A 23,957-nucleotide genomic window follows, 5' to 3' on the forward strand; every position below is an offset into this window, starting at 1 on the left:
GCGATAAAAAAAATAAGGGAACCACCGAATGTGTCAAAAGAACTGTCACATATAATGTTGAAACAGCACAATGTGAGGATTTGGTAACATGATATAGCAGGTTGCCTACTAGTGGGTACCGTACCCCATTTTTTTTGGGATACGGTAGAATTACCCATCATTGCCTCAACAAGTGTTAGCATCATCAAAATATATAAAATCTATTCAAGCACTTGCAGTAGTGGAGTTAAATAGCTATATTGCAATTTTAGATGTCCCAAACCACAAAAAAACCCCATGCAGCAGTAGAGCAATAGCTAAATTTTTTAGCTGAATTGGTATAGTGTACATTTATAGATAGATTTGCACTGTAGCTTGGAGCTAAAAAAAAAGTAATTTTTTATTCAGCCGGTACAACTTCATCTTTTTTTATTCATTCTCTCATTCACTTCGGTCTCATTCACTCTCTCTTTATTCACTAAAGCTCAAGTCTCTTCATTCACTGAATCTCAAGTCTCAAGCTCACTCTGACTGCCGCCAACCTGACCATCGTCAACGTCGCTGCCACCGATCGTCAACGTCACCGCCATCCGCCATCCGTCATCGTCAATGTCAAAGTCACCGTCAATGTCGCCGCCACCGATCTCAAACTCTCACCTCTGTTTCAATGCTGTCCCAAGCCACCAATCAGCTCAGACCCCACCATCGATCAACTCTCTCAGCCTCAAACCCACCAATCGTCCCAAGCCGTCGATCAGCTCAGACCCACGCCACCACCTGCCTCAGACCCACGCTGTCGATCGGAGTGCTTGCTCGTGGTTGTGCTTGTTTGTGATTGGTGATTTTTTTTTTTTGTTTGTGATTGGTGATTTTGTTTAGTCTGGGTTGAGGAAAAAGATTGGAGATTTGGGTTGTTTTTTTTTTTGTGGACTGCTGTTGCTGGTGGTGGTGGTGGTTGTGGGTGTGGTTGTGGTTGTGGCTGATGGTAGAGGTGGTTGTGGTTGATGTTGTGGATTTTTTTTAGGAGTGAGATATATTATTTTATTATAGTGGTTATATTATTTTATTGTGTTAAAAGCTAAAATAGATCTACTGCTGCAGTATGTGTGTAGGTAAAATAGATAAAATAATTTTTGGTGAAGTTAAAAAGTTAAATTTTTAACTCCACTACTGTGGATACTCTTAGCATCACCAAAAAAAGAAAAGAAAAAGAAAAGGATAAAAGTATAGTATCTTTAGCAATTACACACAATCCATGTCCTGCTACAACAAATAATAAGTGGGAGACAACCCATATCATTAACAAATATTTGGCTATTAGCTCTTATTACACCTCCCTCCTCCATATGAGTTAATAGCCTAGTAGCACATCTCAATCCTAATCAAAACTACAGATTGAGATCAGAGGCATTACATAAAGTATTGCACTTGATGCAATAGCTATCAAAGACGGTGATTGAAAGTTAAAAAAACAACTTTCAATTTTAGCCATTAAAAAAAAGAAAAAAAAGAAAAAAGAAAAAGAAAAAAAAAGAAGAGTTTACGTGTGGAGTGGAGGAGGGTAATTGCAACGGCTGCAATACTCATATCCAAATCCTCAAAACTAGCACAAAAACCAGTAGGGGAACCATTCACTAATACCGATGGATACGCAATAGGCAATAGCTAATCTGCCCTCTCTATTTCTCCCTAGATCCCATCATTTCATTTCCAGCAAATAAAAAAAGTCTCTCAATTTACATGGTCAGTTGAAAATTATTTAGTTTCTTTAGATATTATTGTTTTAAAAAAATTAAGATGCCTTATTTATATCAACAAATTTATTCTAGTTATTTGTAAGAAACTAAAAAAAAAAAAAATGACAAGTCACAAAACTACATGCAGTCAATTTCGCTTTCCTTTTTATTTATTTTCTTAGCCTCTGTTTGTGGTTAAGACAGGGGAAGGCCACAAAACAAAACAAAACAAAACAAAAGCCATAACATAACATGGAGAGTTGTTGTAGTCTCCTGGGAGCTCTGAAAAGCTCAACTACTGCTCTCAATCTCAAACCCTCCAAACTCTCAAACTACTGTCATCAACTACCATTGTCTCTACTACTTCCACCACATAAACCCTCTCTCAACTTCGCTTTCTTCACCAATGTTACTACTACAACTAGTTCTCGCTTTCCTCCTTTTGGTAAGTGAATTCCAAGTCCTTTTTTGGTGTGTTTGTGTTGTTGGGTATGTTTTTTTCTCAACTTTTCTGTAAGTGCTTTGTGGGTTTTGTACAATTCTTCTTAAACCATTCTGGGGTTTTCCTATTTTGTACTGTTCATTGTGAGAGGAATAAATAGTCTCTCTCAGATAAAGCTTCATGGGGTTCATGCTATTCTTGCTTTTTTTAATTAATTAATTAATTAATTTTTTTTTATCAATGGGACTCTTTCTCTCAATACTTTTTTTTTTTTTTTTGTGTGGTAATTGATAAACTATTGAGCTTCTTTAATATAGTAAGTAAAATTTTAATTGTGAAGGTAGTGTGAGGTTTATATATAATATGCTCTTTCACAATTGTGTTATCATTTGAAAATCTAATGCTTTTGTCTCTAATACATAACAACGACAATGATAACCAAGTTTTAGTTCCAAAATTTTGGGTTCGGCTATTGATTCTCAATAGATTAGTCAGTGTTGGCCACATACAACCAAGCATTAATTCCAAAGTTTTGGGGTTGGGTATGGAGTCAAGGTCGGCCACATGTATTCTCTAATCCATATAATTAATTTTTATTTGTTATGTACTTTGAGAATGAATTCTAGAATGGCTTTGTTTCACTCACTCAGTTGTTATTTGGATTTTGCCTTAGTTTTATTTTCAACACCAGAGAGCCAGTTGAGTGTTGGGGTCGATGCCGATGCAAGAGAATGGGCAATGCAAGGTTAGTTGTATTTTTATGAATTTGGTTTTGTATTCACTTTTCAGTTTTGAATTTGTCAGATGGTTTACTAGAATTTATAACTACACTGCCACTCTTTGTTTGACAGTACATAAATTGGGTATTTATTTTTATTTAATGGACAGGAAATGATGTTTAGTTTAGATATAATTTTGCTTCCACGTGTTTTGGACTTCTTAAAGTTGAACTAAGAGTAGTGAATTATTAAGACGTCTAGAAATGCTTGTCATGTTTTCTTTATTGAAGGATCATTTGATTTGTTAGCAGAAAAATTATGAAAGATAAAAGTAATATTTTCTAATATACATCTTTTTTTTGATAGGTTATTTTCTAAGATACATCTAGACTCTTGTGGCCTAAGTTTTCAAATGATTATAGTTCCCTTTGACATTGCAGATCAAAAAATTATCTGATGTAGATTGAACTCTAGAGTTATTGATTAACCCACCCTGAATACTCTTATATGCTTCAAATGTAGGTCAAAGATTTGAAATAATTTGTTTGGATTTGCCTCGTGTGATTCACTTACTTCTGGGTGTTGATATGACCCTGTGGCAATTTTTTGTTACTTTAATTAACAATTTCCTCTCTCTTTCAACTTCTTGTACCTGTTCATCAATAGATTTTGGTACTGAAATGTATGCTCACTTCTTTGTCTTGGTTAATAATTTACACCATTCATATTAAAAAAAAAAATAATAATAATAAAAAAAATTTACACCTTTTGTATTAGCATTATAAACAACTTTGAAAATCTAATAATTTTGGAGTGATTTGTGTCTAGAATGATTTAGAATAATTGTTTCATGACTTTGCAGACCTTTGGCGCATGGAGTTACCCCAAAAGCCAAGGCTTTGTGCTGCTTCTTTAAACTCCTTCTTAAGTTGAATTTTTGATTAGTCGGTAACACTGTTGTAACTGCTCTGGTGTTCCTAGCAGATTTTTATTCCCTGAGGAGGGATGTAGAGATTACCTCAGCACGTGTTGAAGATATTAGAGCCTCTTCTGGTCTGCAGCAATTACAAAAAGAACTTGCGGCTTTGGAGTTCAAAGCAGCTGATAGCTCTCTTTGGGATGATCGAGACAAAGCTCAAGAAACCCTTTCTGCCCTAACTGATGTCAAAGATAAGATAAAATTGCTTACCGAGTTCAAAACCCAGGTACATAAGTTTTCTGTTACTTTCAGTCCAGGATTTTGTATTGCAGTTGCTTTCAAAACCCTAGATTGATCATGAAGCCTGGTATTTTGATGTATTATTTCATTATGTCACTCATCTACATAAGTTCATAGTATGCAGGAATCAATAATTGTTAGACTGATTTGTTAGTATGCTCGTTATTTTTATCTTGCAACCCATCAAAACAAAGGAGACGATTGAGATTGACACTTGATTAGCTGTTTGTATCCTTGATGATTTTTTTTACTCATCTTTGGTGGGTGATGTGATATAGGGGGTGATATATCTTCACAGACTGTTATGGTTAAGAGAAGGTGTTTTACTTATGAACCTGGTCTGGACCAAGATATGGATTTGTATACAGCAATGCCCTGTCAAAACTTTTCTTCCTGGGTCATACTAAGTTGACTAACCTAGTCAGACCACATAGTCAATGTAAAAAACATGTTCTGGTTGGATGAATGAGGTGCCATCTTAGTTGGAATTGTGGAAGTGTCCTCTGGTATTTGTTTTCAGGTTGAACTAGTTGTTGACCAAGTTGGCTAAAAAAAGGGCTACTCAACTTTGGAGAAGCACTTGACACATGGCCAAACTAACTATTCATGTTTCATTCTGTGCATGTGCTTTTGGATCGGATTGATGTAGTGAACTTCTAAGATCTATGTTATTTTTCATCAGACATTGTAGAGCATATTGACCAAGATAAATTGAATGCAGGTTGAAGAGGCAGAAACAATTGTTAAGCTAACTGAGGAGATGGACTCCACAGATACTGGACTTCTTGAAGAGGCTGCCAGTCTCATCAAAGAATTGAACAAGGCATTGGATCGATATGAGTTGACAGAACTTCTTTCTGGTCCTTATGACAGAGAAGGTGCTGTTATCTCTATCACAGCTGGTGCTGGAGGTACTGATGCACAGGTAATATTTGTTCTACATAAAAAGGTAACCGATTTGTTTTCCTTCTTAGTTCAAATTTGAAATATGATGGAAGTGTTAGAATGACTGTACCAATGCCTAAAACTGCTTGAACCCTAGAATTCACTAGTGAAAATCCTTTTACCCAAAAGGTAACATGAGTGAACATAAATTGTCAGTAATTGCATAATTGGAGAAAAACTATCTTCTTGGAAGCCTAAGATTAAGGCAGAACTCAAGAATAAGTGATTGTGGTAGTTAATGAGGTTATTAGTGTTTTATTTTACGTTTTATTTGGTTTTTTTCTAGATCAAGGGTATTTTCATAATTCTATAATTGTCAGTTGCGGGTTATAATTGTGGGCCTTGGGTTTATTTTATTGATAGGATAAGTTAAATTTTGTTCATGGGCTTTTATGTGCGTGTTCTTATTTATTTAAATCTGAAGTTTGTTAACCCCAAGGGGTTGGGTCAATGGTTCTCAAGGCCTCATAGTTTTAAAACTTCTAGTCAGCATCTTGGAGCCATCACCAAGGGAATCCTCCTTGTAATAACCTAGTGTATGTGGGATGGGGGGACTACACATACCCAAGTCAAGAGTCAAGTACTTGAAGAGCTTTGGATATCCTCGTTTCTAAAAAAAAAAAAAAGAGTTTGTTTACTAGCCAAAGTAGGAGTTCTGGTTATATTTACAAAAGTTAAGATTAAGAGTTTATATAAGAGTGTCATTGTACTCAAATAAGATAGATGCAGTTGAATAATAAGAATTGAATATTTGGTTGTGAAAGGCTCGTGTGCCTTAGTGTGACCTTTCTCCTTTCTTTTCTTTCTTGTGGTACTGTTAATGCGGACTATTTATGCTACTGTTGATACAGCCATGCAAAATTAATTTGCTATTACTTTGCAAATTAGTCTATTCAAGAGTTAGTTTATGGGGTCCAGGTGTGAAGTCCAAATGAAGTAAGAGTTATGTGGTTTTAAAGGTCTAAGTATGAGTCTTTAAGGGCTAAAACAGTTTTTTATTTGAGTTTCTATTTTGTGATTCCCATGATTAATGGGTATTTTGTTACTTTAGTTGAGTCTAGAATTTTGTAGGAGATCTTAAGTATCTTAGGTTTTATTTTCTTTAGGTTTTAGTTAGTCTTTTAGGTTTTTAGTTTACTAGTCAAACTAGGAATCTTAATGCTACTAATTCAAGAAAGAGCGTTTATATATATTTGAGTTCAATGTATTCAAATAGAAGGAGTTTATTAATAAAATTATTAAGTGCACTATTCATACCACCCCCTCCCCCACCTACACCACCACTACAAATGCCATCACAACCTCGGCCACCTCCGCCTCCATACTCATTCCCTTATCCACAAACTTCACTACCACCACCTTTTCACCCCTACCAAACCCCTCTGCCCTTTGGCCCTTCTCCTTTCTATCCTTACCCAACACAATTCCCTCATCATGCTTTTCTACCACATCTCTACTGGCCGAATCAGTTTTAGGTCCAACAACCTTTTCCAATGTCACCCAAAGTCCCAATACCTACACAAAATAAGCCTCCCCCACAAGCTCCAATACCTCCACAAAACCAGTCTTCTTTACAAGATACACAAACAACCAAACCCCTACCACAGCCCAAGCCTAGACCTCAGTCAGGGGGGTTGAAAGGAATACAGCTTTCTTTTGTATCAATTCAAAAGCTTTTTCTTTGGTTTTTGAGGGTGGAAGAGTAGATTCTTATGGTATTCATAAATGCCGGGGTAAGTTCCATGGCTTTATCCAGGTGGGAAGGGTGGGTTTAGATTGGATCATTACTTGTTTAGCAGCCAAGATTGGAAAATAACACTGTTTTCCAAGCAATATAATTAGTAGGCACTGTTTTCAAACTATAAATATTACTAATATCTCGAGTCTCAAAGACTTGATTTAGGCCTATAAATCGAGTCTCAAAGACTCAGTTTCCATGGTCTGATCACGTCTGATGTGGCTTTTTTTCCACGTGACGTCCACTTGGAAATTGAGTCTCTAAGACTCGATTTATAAGCCGACCCTTTAAGCATCAATTTGTATGTGCTAGCAAACAAAACAAAACACTTTACATTTAATATTATTCAAACATTATCAATGCTAGCAAGTTGTACAACAAAAATCAATGCACAGTTATGTCTCCCAATCATTCAAACATCTCTCCTCACCTCAGTCCTCTCTCTCTTCTTTCACTATGTCTGCTCTCTCTTCTTTCAAGAGCACAAACCAAAGATGCTGGGTTGCTAGGTGGCGGTGACGACGTGGATAGGTGGTGGTTTCGACTACGAATTGCAGAAACCCAGCCATTGAGTCGACTCGGTTCACCGGTTTGGTGGTGGTGGGGTTGTTGTGGAGGCGGCGGCGGTTGATTTTGGCTGCTGGTTAGTCGGTCGTGGGTTTATGATTGTGGGTTTGTGAGTTGGGTGTTTTGGGTTGGCAGTATATATGGGTGTTTGGGCTATGTGCGGCGGTCACGGTGGGTTGGATTTTGGGGTTCGTCTGTCACGGTGGTTGTTGGTGTTTTGGCAGTGAATGAGTTTTCTTGGGCTGCGATGAGTGAGTTTGTGGGTTGCTTATGGTAGCATTGAGATTGGTGGTTGTTTTGTTTTGTGTGGATGCGGTGGTTGTTGGTGTTTTTTGCGGTGGTTGCAATCTCCGTTGGTTGTTAATGTGAGAGAAGCAGAGGGACGAGAGAAGAGAGAGGCCGAGAGATGTTTTTAATCTTATCTTAAATTTATTTTATTTTATTTTTTCCTAAACATAGAATGGTGTTCTTTTTGAAAGGTCAACTTATAAATCGAGTCTTAGAGACTCGATTTCCAAGTGGACGCCACGTGGAAAAAACGCCACATCAGACGTGATCAGACCATGGAAACTGAGTCTTTGAGACTCGATTTATAGGCCCTAAATCGAGTCTTTTAAACTCGAGATGTTAGTAATATATATAGTTTGAAAATATTGCCTACTAATTATATTGTTTGGCAAACAGTGTTAATTTCCAATTTTGGCCCTTGTTTAGCGGATTTAAAATGTTGGAATCTTAGCAAACAACACTTATTCAAATGGCTCCGTGAGTGTTCTAAAGTCTTAGATATTAGCAGCAGATCGAACAAAGGTGGTTTGTTTGTGGAAATCTCTGAGTACCACAACGTGCTATGCACGTTGTGGCTGTGTATGGGTTCTGGAGGGAGTTAAGTTGGGTGGCTAGGCATTGTTGGAATCAAGATTATGCGGATTCTTTTTGGGGAGTTTTGGTTCTCAGCCAGGGAAAGAAGTGGTGGTTGGTGGTGGTGGGTTTGAAAAATCCATCGGCAATCAAAGGTGTCAAGTTTGGAAAAAATTAAATGACCTCAAGAATATAGGGAGTGATTCATGTTATGAGAAAGAGAAATAGTTTCCAAAATTGGGTGACGTTTTTAATCAGACTTAGACTTTTGAGAGATTTGATTTTTTAAAAAAGTCAAATTCCACTTCTACTTTAAAAAATGGTAGCAGATCCAACTATTAGCGTTCTTCTCCTCGTGGTAGGAGTGCTCTTTCTCACTTCAGGTGAGTCTTCTTTTCCACAGCTTCTAGCAGTGGACTAGAGTCAAAAGGTGGTAACACAATCCAAAGGACCACTTCTGTTGTGCACTATGGAGGCTGACTTCACTGCCAGGATGCAACAGATATGGTTAACAGAGGAAGAAGGTGAAGTACTAGAGATTCGACCTACAAATCGGGATAAAACATTAGAGGAATGCTCCCTAAGCTTGTTGGGATGCTTCCTTTCCACTCGTCCCTATAACATGAGAGCAGCGAAGGCAATGTTACGAGTTGCATGGAAGCTGGGAAGTGATGTCAGGATCATCGAGGTGGGGGAAGGAATACTACAATTTAAGTTCACATTGGAAAGCCAGTTGGTATGGGTCCTTAACAATGGACCATGGAGCTTCGACAATAACCTCCTTGTCCTCCGTAGGTGGGAACGGGGCATGACGGTGAGGTCGGTAACTTTCTCAGTGCTACCTATATGGGTTCAAGTATGGGGATTGCCATTCGATCTCATCAATGAGGAAGCTGCGTGGGATATTGGCAAAGGCCTTAGTCATGTGGTGGAAGTGGACAACAAAACTTTCTCGTCGGAACAAGCTCGCTTCATCCGAATCCGTGTGGAGATTCCGCTGCATAAACCAATTCGGTGGGGAGGTTATGTACTCAGCCCTGAAGGAGACCGGGTAAGAGTGGGATTCAAATATGAAAGAATGGTAGGACTTTGCTACCAATGTGGTTTATTTGGCCATGATGCAAAAGAGTGTCCAATCCCAAGGGACCAACAGCTGACCGAGAACCCATATGGGGAATGGCTGAAATCAGGGCAACGGAAAAACGGCGAAACACAGGATAGATGACGGAACAGCTCACCACGGTGGGAAACAAGGCAGAATCACGATCAGGGCTGTAGGGATCAGCTGCAATCAATGAGTGTAGCTACTCCAGGTGGCAATAATGACCCAAATGGAAAAAACGGAGAGTTGGGTAACGGCACCATTAATGATACGGTTTCACAGCAGCATATTGACATGGAGTTAATAGGCGCGGAAATCACGGAGAAGAATCAGACCCTCAAGGAAAGTATAAAGGCTGTGGCATCAAAATCGGGTGAGGTAACGGATAAGGAATTAAACTCATCAGAGGCAATCAATCCCATGATTGCAGCCGATGAGCTAGTTAATGTCCATGTCCAATATGTTGAAGTCATAAAACCTACACCAAACCATGCAACGGTTGACCAAAACTTAATACCACGTGCAGCGGCACGTGAGATTATTAAAACACAAGAAACAAGGCCCACAGAAAATACAGCCAAGTGGAAGAGAATTGAACGCCACAATGACCATTCTAGGAGTATAACCAATATTGGCTCACACCAGACGGGGTTAAAACGAGCACAACCAGAAGATGGCCGCCAAGTGGAAAATGAGGATAGAAAACGGAGCAAGACCAGTGAAGACAACCAGGAAAAACTACTCACAACGGTGGAGGCTGCGGTGCAGCCCCGCTGAGAACAATGATCATCCTAAGCTGGAACTGCCGGGGGCTTGGGAACCAACGTGCAGTTGAAGTCCTCTCTCACTTGGTGAGGGAAAAAGCTCCCAAAATTTTGTTTCTCATGGAAACAAAACAGTCAGTTGATGAGATGCGGAAGATTCAAGCAGACTTACCATATCGGTGTATGTTAACGGTGCCGAGTATTCATAGAAGTGGCGGGCTGGCACTTTTGTGGATGGAGGAGGTGGACCTGCATGTCCAAACTTACACACGTAACCATATTGATGCTCTTATTTTTAATGGCTCTAACCCTACATGGAGATTGACAGGTTTTTATGGATGGCCGGAAGAACAAAGAAAGCACGAGTCATGGTAGCTACTCAAGCATCTTCACACTAGGATCTCAACCCCTTGGCTCTGTGTTGGAGATTATAATGAGATCTTGTCATCTAATGAGAAGCAAGGTGGTGTACCAAAACCATTGAAACACATGGAAGCTTTCCAAGCTACCCTCCTGCATTGTGGACTTGAGGACCTTGGTTTTCAAGGAAACATCTTCACTTGGAACGATGGTAGACATGGGAATGCATTTGTACAGGAACGACTTGACAGAGCAACGGTGGCATGGAAGGAAATATATCCGGAGATGCGGGTCTTTCATCTCCAAACCTCATACTCGGACCATTTTCCGATAGTCATTACCACACAGAACCAAACCCAGTGGACTAGAAGAAGGAAAGTGCCACGAAGATTTGAAGAAAAATGGGCTTCCAATCCTCAATGCGAGACCGTGATACAAGAAGCATGAAGGGTAGCCGAGAGAAATGGCAGCCCTATGTCAAAGCTATTTGAAAAAATCAAAAGATGCAGATTTGCCTTGGTGGATTGGAGCTGTGCAGCTGGTGTTAGTTCAAAAACATTACTCCAGGAGAAACAAAAACAATTGGAAGACCTATGTGCTTTAAATAGTGTTGACCATCTAGATGCTATTAAGGGACTAAAGGTAGAGATCAACAATCTGTTACACCAGGAGGAATTGTTTTGGCGACAACGGTCTCGCTCCATTTGGCTACTGGCGGGTGACAAAAATACAAAGTTTTTTCATCAAAGGGCCAGTCAACGCTGATGGAAAAATCAAATCTTGGGCGTCTATGATAGTGAAGGAAGGTGGGGCACATCGGAGGATAGCATTGCTCACACTGCAGAACACTACTTCCAGCAACTATTCACCTCTTCCCAACCGACCACTATTGATGGAGTGCTCAACTCAGTGGACAGATTGGTCACTCCAGGTATGAATGCCACTCTCCTTCAACGATACACTCTGGAAGAAGTCAAGACAGCCCTATTTCAAATGCACCCTTCCAAATCAACAGGTCCTGATGGTATGACTCCATTCTTTTTTCAGAAATATTGGCATTTTGTGGGCCATGATGTTACAGTAGCAGTATTATCTGTTTTAAACTCGGGGCATATGTTGAGAAAAATAAACCATACACATATTGTTTTAATCCCTAAGAAAAATGACCCGAAACACGTCTGATTTTAGACCTATTAGTTTAGCCAATGTGGTGTCTCGTATCATATCAAAGGTTATTGCTAATCGCTTAAAGATTATCTTGCCTAATGTGATTTCTGATGCTCAAAGTGCCTTTGTGCCAAATCGATTAATCACTGACAATACTATTGTAGCATATGAGTTGCTCCACAGATTGCGAAACAAAAGGAAGGGAAGAAAGGGACACATGGCTGTAAAACTCGACATCAGTAAAGCCTACGACCGGGTTGAGTGGACATTCTTGCAAAGAATGATGGTGAAATTGGGATTTGATCCTAATTGGGTCCACTTGGCAATGGAGACAGTAACCACGGCATCCTACTCCATTTTAATCAATGGTGAACCAAGGGGTTTTGTCACTCCTACACGGGGAATAAGGCAAGGAGACCCCCTCTCTCCATACCTTTTCTTGCTATTTGCGGAAGGGCTACCAGCGCTATTGAGGAAAGCAGGAGACGCAGGGGTGCTAAAAGGGATCAAATCATGCCAACATGGAGTTTGGGTTTCTCACCTCCTCTTTGCCGACGATAGTCTCTTATTTTGTCAAGCAACTATGGAGGAAGGGCAAAGACTTCTACAATTGCTAGAGCAATACGAAGCTGCATCAGGCCAAGCCATAAACCGACAAAAGACCACACTATTCTTCAGCAAGAACACAAAACAGGAGATCAAGGAGTCACTTAAACAACTTTTTGGAGCAAGGATAATGACAGAATGTGAAAGGTATCTTGGACTGCCTATGGCCACAGGAAAATCCAAGGTTAATACCTTCAAAAACCTTTAGGAAAAAATTACAAAAAGAGTAATGGGGTGGGAGGAAAAATTTATTTCGAAGGCGGGAAGGGAGATATTGATTAAGACGGTGGCACAAGCAATACCGACATACTCTATGAGTATATTCAAACTGCCAAACTCCATATGTGACAACATAAATTCCTTGCTGGCCAAATACTGGTGGGGACAAACGCAGGCAGAGAGGAAACTACATTGGATAAATTGGAGAAAACTGTGTATGGCAAAGAAGGAAGGAGGGATGGGGTTTCATGACCTCCATGCTTTCAACCTAGCGATGCTGGCCAAGCAAGCCTGGAGATTAATACATGAAAACCACTCTCTATTCTATCGAGTTTACAAAACTCGTTATTTCCCAAATTGCTCTTTCATGTTTGTTGAGTTGGGGAATAATCCTTCCTTTGTTTGGCGTAGTCTCCTAGCAGCAAGGGATCTCATCAGAGAGGGCTCACGATGGCAGGTAGGGGATGGTCGAAGTATTGGAGTATTCACGCATCGTTGGTTGACTCACACCCCTGTACCACTAAATGATGCACCACCAGACATGGTGTGTGAGCTAATCGACCATGACTCAAGACAATGGGACCGAGGAAAAATAGATGCCATGTTCAGCCCTCAAACACGAAATGAGATCATGTCACTGCCGCTAAAAAACCTTAACTCTCAAGACTCTGTTTGCTGGATGGAAAACAAAGCACAAAAATTCTTTGTTCGGTCAACTTATAAGGTAGCGTTTCGCTTGAAAAACCAGCCCAAGGCAGAACATTCAGTAGATCGGCTTCATGCATGGACATGGAAAGAGATTTGGTCCCTCAATGTGCCACCGAAGATACGAATGTTTATATGACGAGCGTGCTCTAATTGCTTGCCTACCCGAGACAATCTACACTGCAGGCGAGTGCGAGTGGAACCGACTTGTGAGCTATGCAAACAAGAACCCGAGACTACAGCTCATATATTATGGACGTGCCCCTTTGCAAGAAACGTCTAGGCACTGATCAAGGGAAAAATCCAAAAATGCAGTAATGGAGACAGTGACTTTTTTCTTCTCTTCAAGTAGATGCAAACTAAACTGAGCAAACAAGAACTGGAGACATGGGCGGTTACAGCTTGGGCTATATGGAATGCAAGGAATAAAGTATACTTTGAACAATTCCAACCTCAGCCACAGATAATTTGGGAAGGAGCAAGAGGCTTACTGGAGGAATACCAAAGATTTATGGAAGCACAAAGAATAGCGGGAATGTCCTGTTTTTTTCCATGCACATGGCTGTGTCAGTCTAATATTTTCAATGTTTTTTTTGTTTTGCTCATGGGCCTAGCGTTAATGTGCTGTTGGTGCCTCCCTCACCCGTGGTATTATACATGGGGCTGTATATTTTTCTACGATAATAATACACTTTCTATCGCCTTTTACCTCAAAAAAAAAAAAAAAAATGAATGGCAAGCAGGCCGATATGCTCAACTATTGTGAAGTGGCCCCAGGCCCATTTTGCCTTGAAAATCTCTGTGGATTTGGTGGAATCAGGCAAGCAGGTCGTCGTGTGGGCTAATAAAACACAGCCCAACAAGAGTGGGCCGTAGCCACATCTGAGACTGATTCCACCACTCTCGTTCAACCTCGTGTGAAGTTCGTGGGAGATTGGGGAAGGGTCAGGTACCCATAAGGAAGAAGCGAAGGAGAATTTGGGCTCGGACGATGGCAAGGCTCACTCCTCCAGTTTTGTGTAGTTTTGAAGGTTGGTCCAGAGTCAGGTACCCATGCCGTCGAACCCTGATAATGGTATGGGTCACTCTTCCAATGCTTTTGTACGAGTCGGTGACCTTACCGATACTGTCTTGAAGGTTGTCACGTTCCACCAGGGGAAGGTACTCCTTTGAAGAGCTGTTTCAGCAGCACCATTTGCTGGGTTATAACCATTTTTCCCCTCTATCTGAGATGGGTCTTGATATAAATGAGAGTGTGACTCCTAGGTTGATATCATTATCAGGTAAAGGTGGGGAGGACTATAATTTGATGGATGTTACTCCTCTAGCATTGTGGGATCCTAATGGTGGACTCAACCTTGCCACCAAGGATTGCGAAACAGATGGTAGAAATACCAGAGGCAGATTGAAAGCCTCTACTTCTGTCTTGGAATGTGAGGGGATTGAATAATCCTCATAAAAGACTAGTTGTGACAAATCTTCTGAAGGAATGGAAATGTGATATAGTTTGCCTTCAAGAAACTAAACTAGACAATACCAACTCTAACATGGTAAAAAGTCTTTGGGGCAGCCCTTTTGTAGACTGGGTGGCTTTAGAGGCCATCAATGTAGCCGGGGGTATACTTTTGATGTGGGATAAGAGGGTATTTGAGCAAGTTGACTTTATGGCTGGAAAGGTTTCAGTTTCCATTGTTTTGAGGTGTGGCAAATGGTTTTGAATGGATCTGTTCGGGGGTTTATGGACCGACCGAGGGAAGCATTAGGGATGTATTATGGGTAGAGTTAGACACTGTGAGATCACGATGGCTCTTGGCTTGGTGTTTGTTTGGTGATTTCAATATTATTAGATATCCGTCTGAGAGACTTGGATGTTCTTCGTTCGGTCTAACCATGTTTAAATTCTCGGATTTTATTGCGAAACACTCTTTGGTTGATTTGCCTTTGGAAGGAGGGGAGTTCACATGGTTTTGCAACTCTGACAGACCCTCCATGTCCAAAATTGATAGAGTGCTAGTGTCTACAAATTGGGAGGATCATTTCTTAGATGTGACCCAAAGAATTCTTCCTAGGGTGGTGTTTGATCACTGTCCTCTACTCTTGGAGGCAGGAGGGATGTCTAGGGGGAGGAGTCCTTTCAAATTTGAAAATATGTGGTTAAAGGTAGGGGGCTTTGTGGATATGGTGCGTCAATGGTGGAGTAGTTATCATTTTTTGGGACCTCCTAGTTATATTCTAGCATGTAAACTGAAGGCTCTCAAAGGGGACTTGAAACACTGGAACAAGCATGTTTTTGGGGATGTTTCTTTTAGGAAAAAATGCTTGATGACTGAACTCTTAGACATTGATATGAAAAAGGGGATGGAAGTTCTGATCCAAGTGGGCAGAGACAGAAGAGTGGTGGTTAAATCTGATATTGATCTTTTGGCTTCTTTGGAAGAGATTTCCTAGAGACAAAAATCTAAGGCATTGTATATTAAAGAAGGTGATAATAACACTTGCTTTTTTCATAAACTCGCCAACTCTCATAGGCGAACCAATCAAATTAGGGGGGTGGAGGTTGAGGGGATTCTCTATGAGGATGAGTCTGAATTACGAAACAGGTAGTGGATTTATATAAGAAATTATATTAGGATTTGGAATCTTGGAGGCCTACTATTGATGGTTTAGACTTTGCATGTTTAGACGAAGATGAGAGGTACTCTTTGGAGAGGGAGTTTGAGAAGGAGGAGATTCTAGAGGCTCTTATGGAGGCGGAAGGTGATAAGGCACCTGGGCCAAATGGTTTTACTATGGCATTCTTCCAAAAATGTTGGAGTGTACTAGAATAGGATGTTATGGCTTTTTTCGCGGATTTTCATAGTCAGTGTATTTTTGAGAAGTCTCTCAATGCCACTTTTCTATGTTTGATCCCTAAGTAAGTCAATGCAATCAATATTAGAGACTTTCGTCCTATAAGTCTTGTGGGTAGCCTGTATAAACTTTTGGCTAAGATGTCGGCACATAGACTTTGCGGGGTTTTGGATAAGTTGATATCTGCTTCTCAAAATTCTTTTGTTGGGGGGAGGCAAATCCTAGATTCAATTCTAATTGCCAATGAATGCTTGGATAGTAGATTGAAAAGTGGAATCCCTGGGGTCATTGTTAAGCTGGACATTGAGAAGGCATATGACCATGTGAATTGGAATGCCTTATTTTATCTTATGGAGAGGATGGGTTTTGGGGAGAGGTGGGGGAGATGGACTAGGGCTTGTATTTCCACAATTAGATTCTCAGTTCTGATGAATGGGTCTCCTGTGGATTTTTTTGGTAGTTCTCGTGGTATCCGCCAAGGGGACCCCTTGTCTCCATTGTTATTTCTCTTGATTAAGGTGGTATTGAGTAGGTTGTTGAAGAGAACGGAAGATGGTGGTTTTCTTTGTGGTTTTCAGGCAGGGTCTCATAGACAAGGAGGTTTGAAAAATTTTCACCTTCTTTTTGCTGATAACACCATTTTGTTTTGTGATGCCTCGAGAGAATAGTTACTATACATTTGGATGGTATTGATTTTTTTTAAGCTATTACGGGCTTGAGAGTCAACGGTGGTAAGAGTGAGATTGTGTCGGTGGGTGGTGTTGAGAATTTGAATGTCTTGGTCCGTGTTTTATGTTGCAGGGTGGGTAGCTTGCCCATGACTTATTTGGGCATGCCACTTGGGGCTCATTATAAGGACTCATCGATATGGAACCCTATTATAGAAAAGATGGAGAGGCGGCTCTCTGGCTGGAAACATCTATATCTATCGAAAGGTGGTAGGCTTACTTTATTAATGAGTACCCTCTCTACCTATTTTTTATCCTTGTTTACTATTCCCAAGCGGTGGTAGCTAGACTAGAAAGGATTCAAAGGAATTTCCTTTGGGGAGCCTCCGAGGATGTTTTTAAATATCCGTTGGTTGCTTGGGAGAAGGTTTGTTTGCCAGTGGAGGATGGTGGCTTGGGGATCCGAAGGGTTGGGTTGTTTAACCAAACTTTGCTTGGTAAGTGGTTATGGCGTTTTGGGAAGGAAGGTAACAGGTTATGGCGTCAAGTTACAGCAGCCAAGTATGGTGAGACTAGAGGGGGCTAGTGCACTAGAATTGTAAGAGGTACTCATGGGTGTGTGATGTGGAAGAGCATTACAGAAGGAGCAAAGAAGTTCTTTGGACAAGTAGTGTATAATGTGGGGGAGGGTGACCGTATTAGTTTCTGGCATGATCCTTGGTGTGGGAGTAATCCTTTAAAGGACCTTTTTCCTAATTTATTTACCCGTTCTCAATCTAAAGAGACTTGGATTTTTGACCTCATTGTATTTGCTTCAGAAGGGGGAAGTAGGAGCTGGAATTTTCATTTCCGTTGAGCTCCAGAGGATTGGGAGAAGGAAAACGTTTGTTCTTTCATTGAGTTTCTGTATTCCCATATGCCGAGGGGTGAGGGGGATGATACTTTGACTTGGAAGTTGACTAAGAAGGGGGTGTTTGATGTGCACTCTTGCTATAAGTTGTTGTTTGGTCCCTACAATGAGGTTTTTCCTTGGGAGTGTATTTGGTGTACAAAGGTTCCTAAACGGGTGTCCTTATGGATAGCAGGTAAGAATGGGATACTCACTATTGATAATCTAGTTAAGAGAGGCCAGGTCTTGGTTAACAGGTGTTGTTTTTGTTTTTGTGGCGAGGAAACTGTAGATCATCTTCTTCTCTACTGTAAGTTTTCTCATGCATTATGGAGTGCAATTTTCTAGGTTTTTGGGATCCATTAGGTAATGCTGAAGACAGTTAGCTCTCTCCTCTTTGCTTGGAGAAATTGGTTTGGAAAGCATTTGTCAACCATATGGAATATGGTCCCAGCATGTTTAATGTGGCTGGTTTGGACGGAATGTAATACACACATCTTTGAAGACAAGGAGAGAACTTTAGATCTTTTAAAAGCTTTTCTCTTCGGTACTTTGTTTCAGTGGGCACGTGTTTGGGGTTTTACGAATTGTATTTCTATTTCTGATTTCTTACACTCTATTAGATTAAGTTTTTGAACCTGTTGTATTTTTTCCTGATCAGAATGTTCACCATCGTGAACATGATGCTCAGTATTTTTGAATAAAAGTTTTATTACCTATCAAAAAAAAAGAAAAAAAGAAAAAAAAAAAAAAAACTATTCATAGCTTGTAGACAAATTCGATGTTTGTTTCTTCTTACCTCTTTTGCAACCCTAAATCAGATCTTTTGCTTTCCTACTAAAACCATAGCCATTGTTGAACCCTAATCTGTCTTTCTAAAGTGCTAAGCTGTAATTTACAGATTCTCCTAACCCTTAGTCTACAACAAGCACACAGAAAATAGATATCCTAAATGTGTCTTACTTCATAAATATTGTTAATCAACCATATGAATGTGAGGGACTCCTTATTGTTGGTACTTATAGTCCTTAAGCTTGCTAAAGTTCTAAACATAGAATTAAACTTCACATGAAATCAAATCACTAGAATTGCTACATTCCTAGAAAAAATGAGTCAATGTTCTTCCTAGGGAATCAAGTAGGAATCTTTTGTGATTTGTGGTTGGCCTGTTTACCCTTCTGGTGTTCAAGTTTTGCAAGTAGTCTAGGGCCACATGTCCTGCATCACATTTTCTTCTGATAAGTAAAATACGTTTATTCAAGAGAGGAAGTAAGTCAAACACACAAGTTGTGGATTGGCCTACTCCTAAACAATTACACCCTCAAATTTAGGTCTAAAAAATCTAAATAAAGAAGATGGTTGGATACTGCCCAAAAAGGTCATCTACACAGTGATCTCAAAATCATTTGACCTACTCTAAAAACCATCAAAGGTCCTTTTTGAAAAACAAATAAATGCCATCAAAGGTCCTTCTGTTCCTCTCCCGCCAAATGGTCCACAATACACACAAAGAGTAGCCTTCCAATTTTTCAAGTGCCAAGGATGATGAAAGGTTCGTTGCCAACACTCCAGTAACATAAGCACAGTTTTTGGCCTGATCCAAGAGACACCAAAGAGCACAGAAAGGACCACAAGTCCATGGCCAAAGGGCAGTACACTAGAAGATGGTTAACAAACTCTCAATTCTTTTACACATACAGAACCAATAAACAATCAAAATGAGTGTTTACAAAGATTATTCACTATCAAATAATTTTACCCAATGCTGCCGGCCAAACAAATAAAGCTACCTTATGAGGAACCTTTACACACCAAATACTCCTCCAAGAAGAAATTGAACTTCTTTAGATCCTCTAAGATGCTCATAGAAAGAGTGTACCTTGAACCTTTGACTCTCTCCAAGAAAGTTGGTCATCACCATATCCTTGAGGTAGGTGAGAATACAACACGTCAGAGAGACTATCTATTGCTTCCAACTCCCTATCACTCCCTATCTTGAAAGGGCCTACGAAAATGAGAATCCAAGTGCGCCCACCACTCAAGCAAGAGGCAACAGATGCATTCTTTTTACTGACACTCTACACAATTCTGAGAACATACCGTAAAGCTAGAGCCACTGCACCAAAGATCGTGCCAGAATCTTTCCTAAGCCCATCCCCAATGGTAAACTTAAGAAAGCCACCAAAAAAAAAAAAAAAATCCTACCTGGCTCTAATGCTCCTCCATAAGCATAACCCATGTATATGAAAATTAGATGAGAGGCAAAATGCATCTTTTGCAGTAGGATTTTTTCTTTTGTCACTAGTGAATTGGGTGCCCTCCCTAGGATATTGAAAATTTCAGACCTCACCATCTGAAATTAAAAAAAAAAAAAAAAAAAAAAAAAAAAAATTCAGCTGAGATTGTCTTGCCCCTGTTTATTTCCCACCCAATAAGAGTATTGCTTGGAGCTAGTAAAAAATTGAGAATCCTGCCTATTATACAAAGTGAATTAGGGGCACTGATCATTACCTTACCATTCTGACCATCCGATTATGGGCATAAAATAGGCTTGCCTACTTTCGATAATATTATAAACTGGTTTTTGCCATCCAATCTATGGACTACTTTGACTGTACTATCCATCTAGACTGGACTATCCATTTGATGCTATAATATTTGCCTTAGAAATGCAGAATGAGATCATTGGGGGTCTGTAAACTAGGGACTCTTCTACTGAGCATATGGTTATTGTAATGTATGCAATGGCCATTTAGTGCTGGCAGGAGTGATTTTGGACCGGTCCAGCTATTATGAACTATAACTATCGAGCACTTTGCTGGTTAAATGTAATGTTAGATAGGCAGATTGTCAAATGACTGACTTTTTTTGTAGATTTCACCAACCCTCTTTGTATATAAATGTAATGTTAAATAGGCAGATTGTCAAATGACCGACTTTTTTTTTTGTAAATTTCACCAACCCTCTTTGTATTGGAACATAAATTTACTTCCATTATATATTATAATTTTTTTCCTAGAGTTTTAATGACATCTAAATCCTGAATTGCTAGGAAATGCAAAATCTAACCCATGGTCTGTGAGATGCAAATAACAGAAAAAAAAAAAAAAAAAAAAAGAAAAAGAAAAAAGAAAATAGAAAGGAGAATGCTGGAATTATGTCTCTTACCCATACACGGATGTGTTGCAGTTTTTTTATTATGATGACTTGAGAGTTTTAGGGATCATAGGTAATATATATTCAACCTTATTCGGGTATTACTAGGACTGCATACATGTTTTGAATTAATGTAGTGTGCCTAGGGCTTCTGATGTACTCAAATATTGAAAATAACCCCAATAATTGTATGAATGCTAATTTAGCATGATTGGGCACAACGTTTCATATGCTATGGATATACTTTTCCGTGTCTCTATCTCTCTTTAATCTTTTTTGTATTTACATTAAACAGGGAGAAATATTCCTTCTGTTGGTTATTATTTTATTAGTGATTTCCTTGTTTATCCAACCAGAAATTTTGGCTGAATTGAATTCCCATTTAGAACGCCCGGACCATTGGACCTACTGGTTCTCTAACGTGACAACAGTATATAAAATTTCCACCTGTAGCTCATCTAATTGTTTGTTAGGACTTGTAATATAATGGGTGGCACTTTGCATGCATTAGCGGTTGCCTAGTTATGCGTGAAAGTTGAAGACTTGATGATGAACTTAAGTTTTCCTTTCCCCATTTTTGTGTAAATGGTTTTTGATAATTTCCAGCACAGGATTGGGCTGACATGCTTCTTAGGATGTATGTGAGGTGGGGAGAGAAACAGAGATACAAAACAAGAGTGGTTGAGAAATCCTCCGGAGAGGAAGCAGGGATTAAGTCAGCCACAATTGAAGTTGAAGGTCGTTATGCTTATGGTTATTTGTCTGGAGAGAAAGGAACACACCGTATTGTGCGACAATCTCCTTTTAATGCCAAAGGTCTTCGCCAGGTAACTTTGAACTCTTTTGGATAAATATAAGTATGGGTAAAATCTGATTTTATATGCAAAAAAAAACTAAGAAAGAATGCTCCAGATGTGATGTTAGACAGGGCAATTTTTGTTTCTCAAAAAAAAAAAAAAAAGATAGGGCCAATTTTGGCCACCATCTAAATTGTCATTGGAATGAAACCTGGTCCATTCATGGCCTGATTTTCGGGGTAGCTAACGAAAATGATTTTCTGGTCATCAGAAAAGATAATTGATTTTCAATCTGAAACAATCCTTGCTCTTTCAATTGAAGAGGGTTAAAAAAATATAACATCGAACAAGACACTTACTACATGTCCCTACCTTTATTTGCTTGGTGGATGTTTTCTAGTCAGATCTTTGAAATGAATTAATGGGTTAGTCCTGCTTTATGACCAAAATAAAAAATTCAAATAATTAAAAAAGAGGAAATTGCCAAGAAAGTTCACATGCAACCCATTGTAATATGTTGGAGACCCATTTATCTCCAACACGTTCCCAAAAAAAAAAAGTAACATTTAGGAGATCCTTATTATATAAGCACTGCAAAAGTGATTGCAGAAACGGAAAAAACTTGGAAAAGCAAATGTTCCTTAAGTGCTGTAAGTTAAGGTTACCAGTCCTAATAGTGTTCAGGGTCTTAGGATTTGTTGATGCAATGCCAATATTGAACACTTGGGTTGTCCGTCAGGTTTAAACTAGTCTTATTCATAGCTGTGCAATGTATTTTACCAAGCAACCTAATCTAACCTTGATCTTCGAGTTCTTAATGAAAGATATCTATCTCTCTATGGAAATTATCAGATGTTTTCCACTGTATTTTTTATTTTGAAATTATCTGCAGACAAGCTTCTCTGGTGTTGAAGTCATGCCTCTTCTTCCTGAAGAGTCGATGAATGTTGAAATACCCGAGGAGGACCTGGAAATCAGTTTTTCTAGGGCAGGTGGAAAAGGAGGTCAGAATGTAAATAAGGTTGAAACAGCTGTACGGATTACTCACATCCCCACTGGTGTTACTCTTCGATGCACAGGTATTCTTTACCACTTGAGTATAAAATTTATTTATTTTCTTGTTGTATGGTATTCTCTTCTTTACCACTTGTGTCAGTCTTCGTATGCATGTCCATGCTTCTTAGGGGGGAAGCAAAGAAGAGAATACCACTTTGATTAGTCTAGTGAAGGCTGTGCTTAGACAAAAAAATTAATTGAAACTTAAAAAAGAGGTTTTGAGATGCCTTGTTCAAGTAGGTAACTCCGTTGGCTTTACTGTGGATATAACAACTTGTTATAATTATCACCATCTGTGCCACCAGGCACTATTTTCTGTGATGTGATGCGTCCGCTTGAGTATGTATTTCTGTAAATGCACCACTCACATGGTGTGCAATCATCAATGGCGAGAATGAGGCAACTGTTTGAATTAACATAATTGATTTTTTTAAACTCTAGAATTTGTATCTTTGAGCACCCAGTTCAGCTATGTTAACTTTAAAATTGGAAAATGGGATGTTTGCACATTTCGATCAAACTTGTATTGTGCAGGCACATGCTTAGTCCCACATTGGGGGGTTTATTAGGTCGAACTGGGAGTATAAGTAATTATTAGGAGTCTCAATTATAATTTGATCAGTCCTGAGGTGTAAGCCCTATTCTTGGGTCATGAGCATGACACACCACATTGGGTGTTTTTTAGGTCATACTGGGCTATATAAGCGATTGTAAAGAACCTCAATTGTAATTTGACTAGTCTTTTTGGGATGTAAGCGTAGGTGTGGCTAGCCTTTCCCCAGTTTTGACGCAAGTATATGGAAATTATGCACCATAAATACTTTCTTTTTTGTTATGTCAAATCTTTTGAGCAATCATGTCAACTCCACTGCCTCCTAGACTTGAGCACTTGTTCCTATCTAAAATTGACAGCATTTACTTTCTCTTGACTACAATGCAGAAGAGAGGTCCCAACTAGCAAACAAGATCAAGGCTCTGAGCAGGTTGAAAGCCAAGTTGCTAGTCATAGCTGTGGAGCAACGAGCATCTGAAATCAAGGAAATAAGAGGAGATGCGGTAAAGGCTGAGTGGGGCCAGCAAATAAGGAACTACGTATTTCATCCATACAAACTCGTCAAAGATGTTAGGACAGGATTTGAGACCTCGGATATTGCTTCTGTAATGGATGGTGAATTGGAGCCCTTCATCAAGGCTTACCTCAAATACAAATATAGTATGTCAGTCACTTCAAGTGGGGTTAATTAACATGTAATAGATTTTTATTCATTAACATATGTAGTCTACTACTTTATTTGATAGGTTAAGGGTAGGAGAGAGTAGGATAGTACTACTACAATGGCCGAGGAAATTTTTTTCCCAACAAAAATTTCATAATACTTGGAGGAAACACACACACGTGTATTTTTGTTTTT

The 23,957-nt window shown here is 39.4% G+C and overlaps 1 protein-coding gene across 5 annotated transcripts; it reads left to right on the forward strand.

Moving 5' to 3' along the window:
• The first annotated feature begins 1,913 nt into the window (after positions 1-1,913).
• LOC126691053 (peptide chain release factor PrfB1, chloroplastic) lies at positions 1,914-23,957 on the forward strand. Of its 5 annotated transcripts, none has more exons than XM_050386136.1 (8): positions 1,914-2,160; positions 2,831-2,902; positions 3,739-3,777; positions 3,861-4,081; positions 4,817-5,044; positions 21,304-21,519; positions 22,382-22,568; positions 23,486-23,957. In XM_050386136.1, the coding sequence occupies exons 1-8, from the start codon at positions 1,968-1,970 to the stop codon at positions 23,788-23,790; spliced, it is 1,461 nt and encodes a 486-aa protein (XP_050242093.1). In that variant the 5' UTR covers positions 1,914-1,967; the 3' UTR covers positions 23,791-23,957. The 5 variants fall into 5 exon arrangements, with proteins under 5 accessions (XP_050242093.1, XP_050242104.1, XP_050242098.1 ...); XM_050386141.1 differs by having other exon boundaries at positions 1,916-2,160; positions 4,817-5,020; XM_050386158.1 differs by having other exon boundaries at positions 1,990-2,160; positions 3,739-3,772.

Source organism: Quercus robur, chromosome 1 (genome assembly GCF_932294415.1).
Source record: "Quercus robur chromosome 1, dhQueRobu3.1, whole genome shotgun sequence".
Classification (NCBI taxonomy): Eukaryota; Viridiplantae; Streptophyta; class Magnoliopsida; order Fagales; family Fagaceae; genus Quercus; species Quercus robur.

Coding starts and splice junctions, on each gene's coding strand:
- LOC126691053 (XM_050386136.1), top strand. CDS start 1,968: ATGGAGAGTTGTTGTAGTCTCCTGGGAGCTCTGAAAAGCTCAACTACT. Junction 2,903..3,738: donor AAGAGAATGGGCAATGCAAG/GTTAGTTGTATT, acceptor ATGACTTTGCAG/ACCTTTGGCGCATGGAGTTA. Junction 21,520..22,381: donor ATGCCAAAGGTCTTCGCCAG/GTAACTTTGAAC, acceptor AATTATCTGCAG/ACAAGCTTCTCTGGTGTTGA.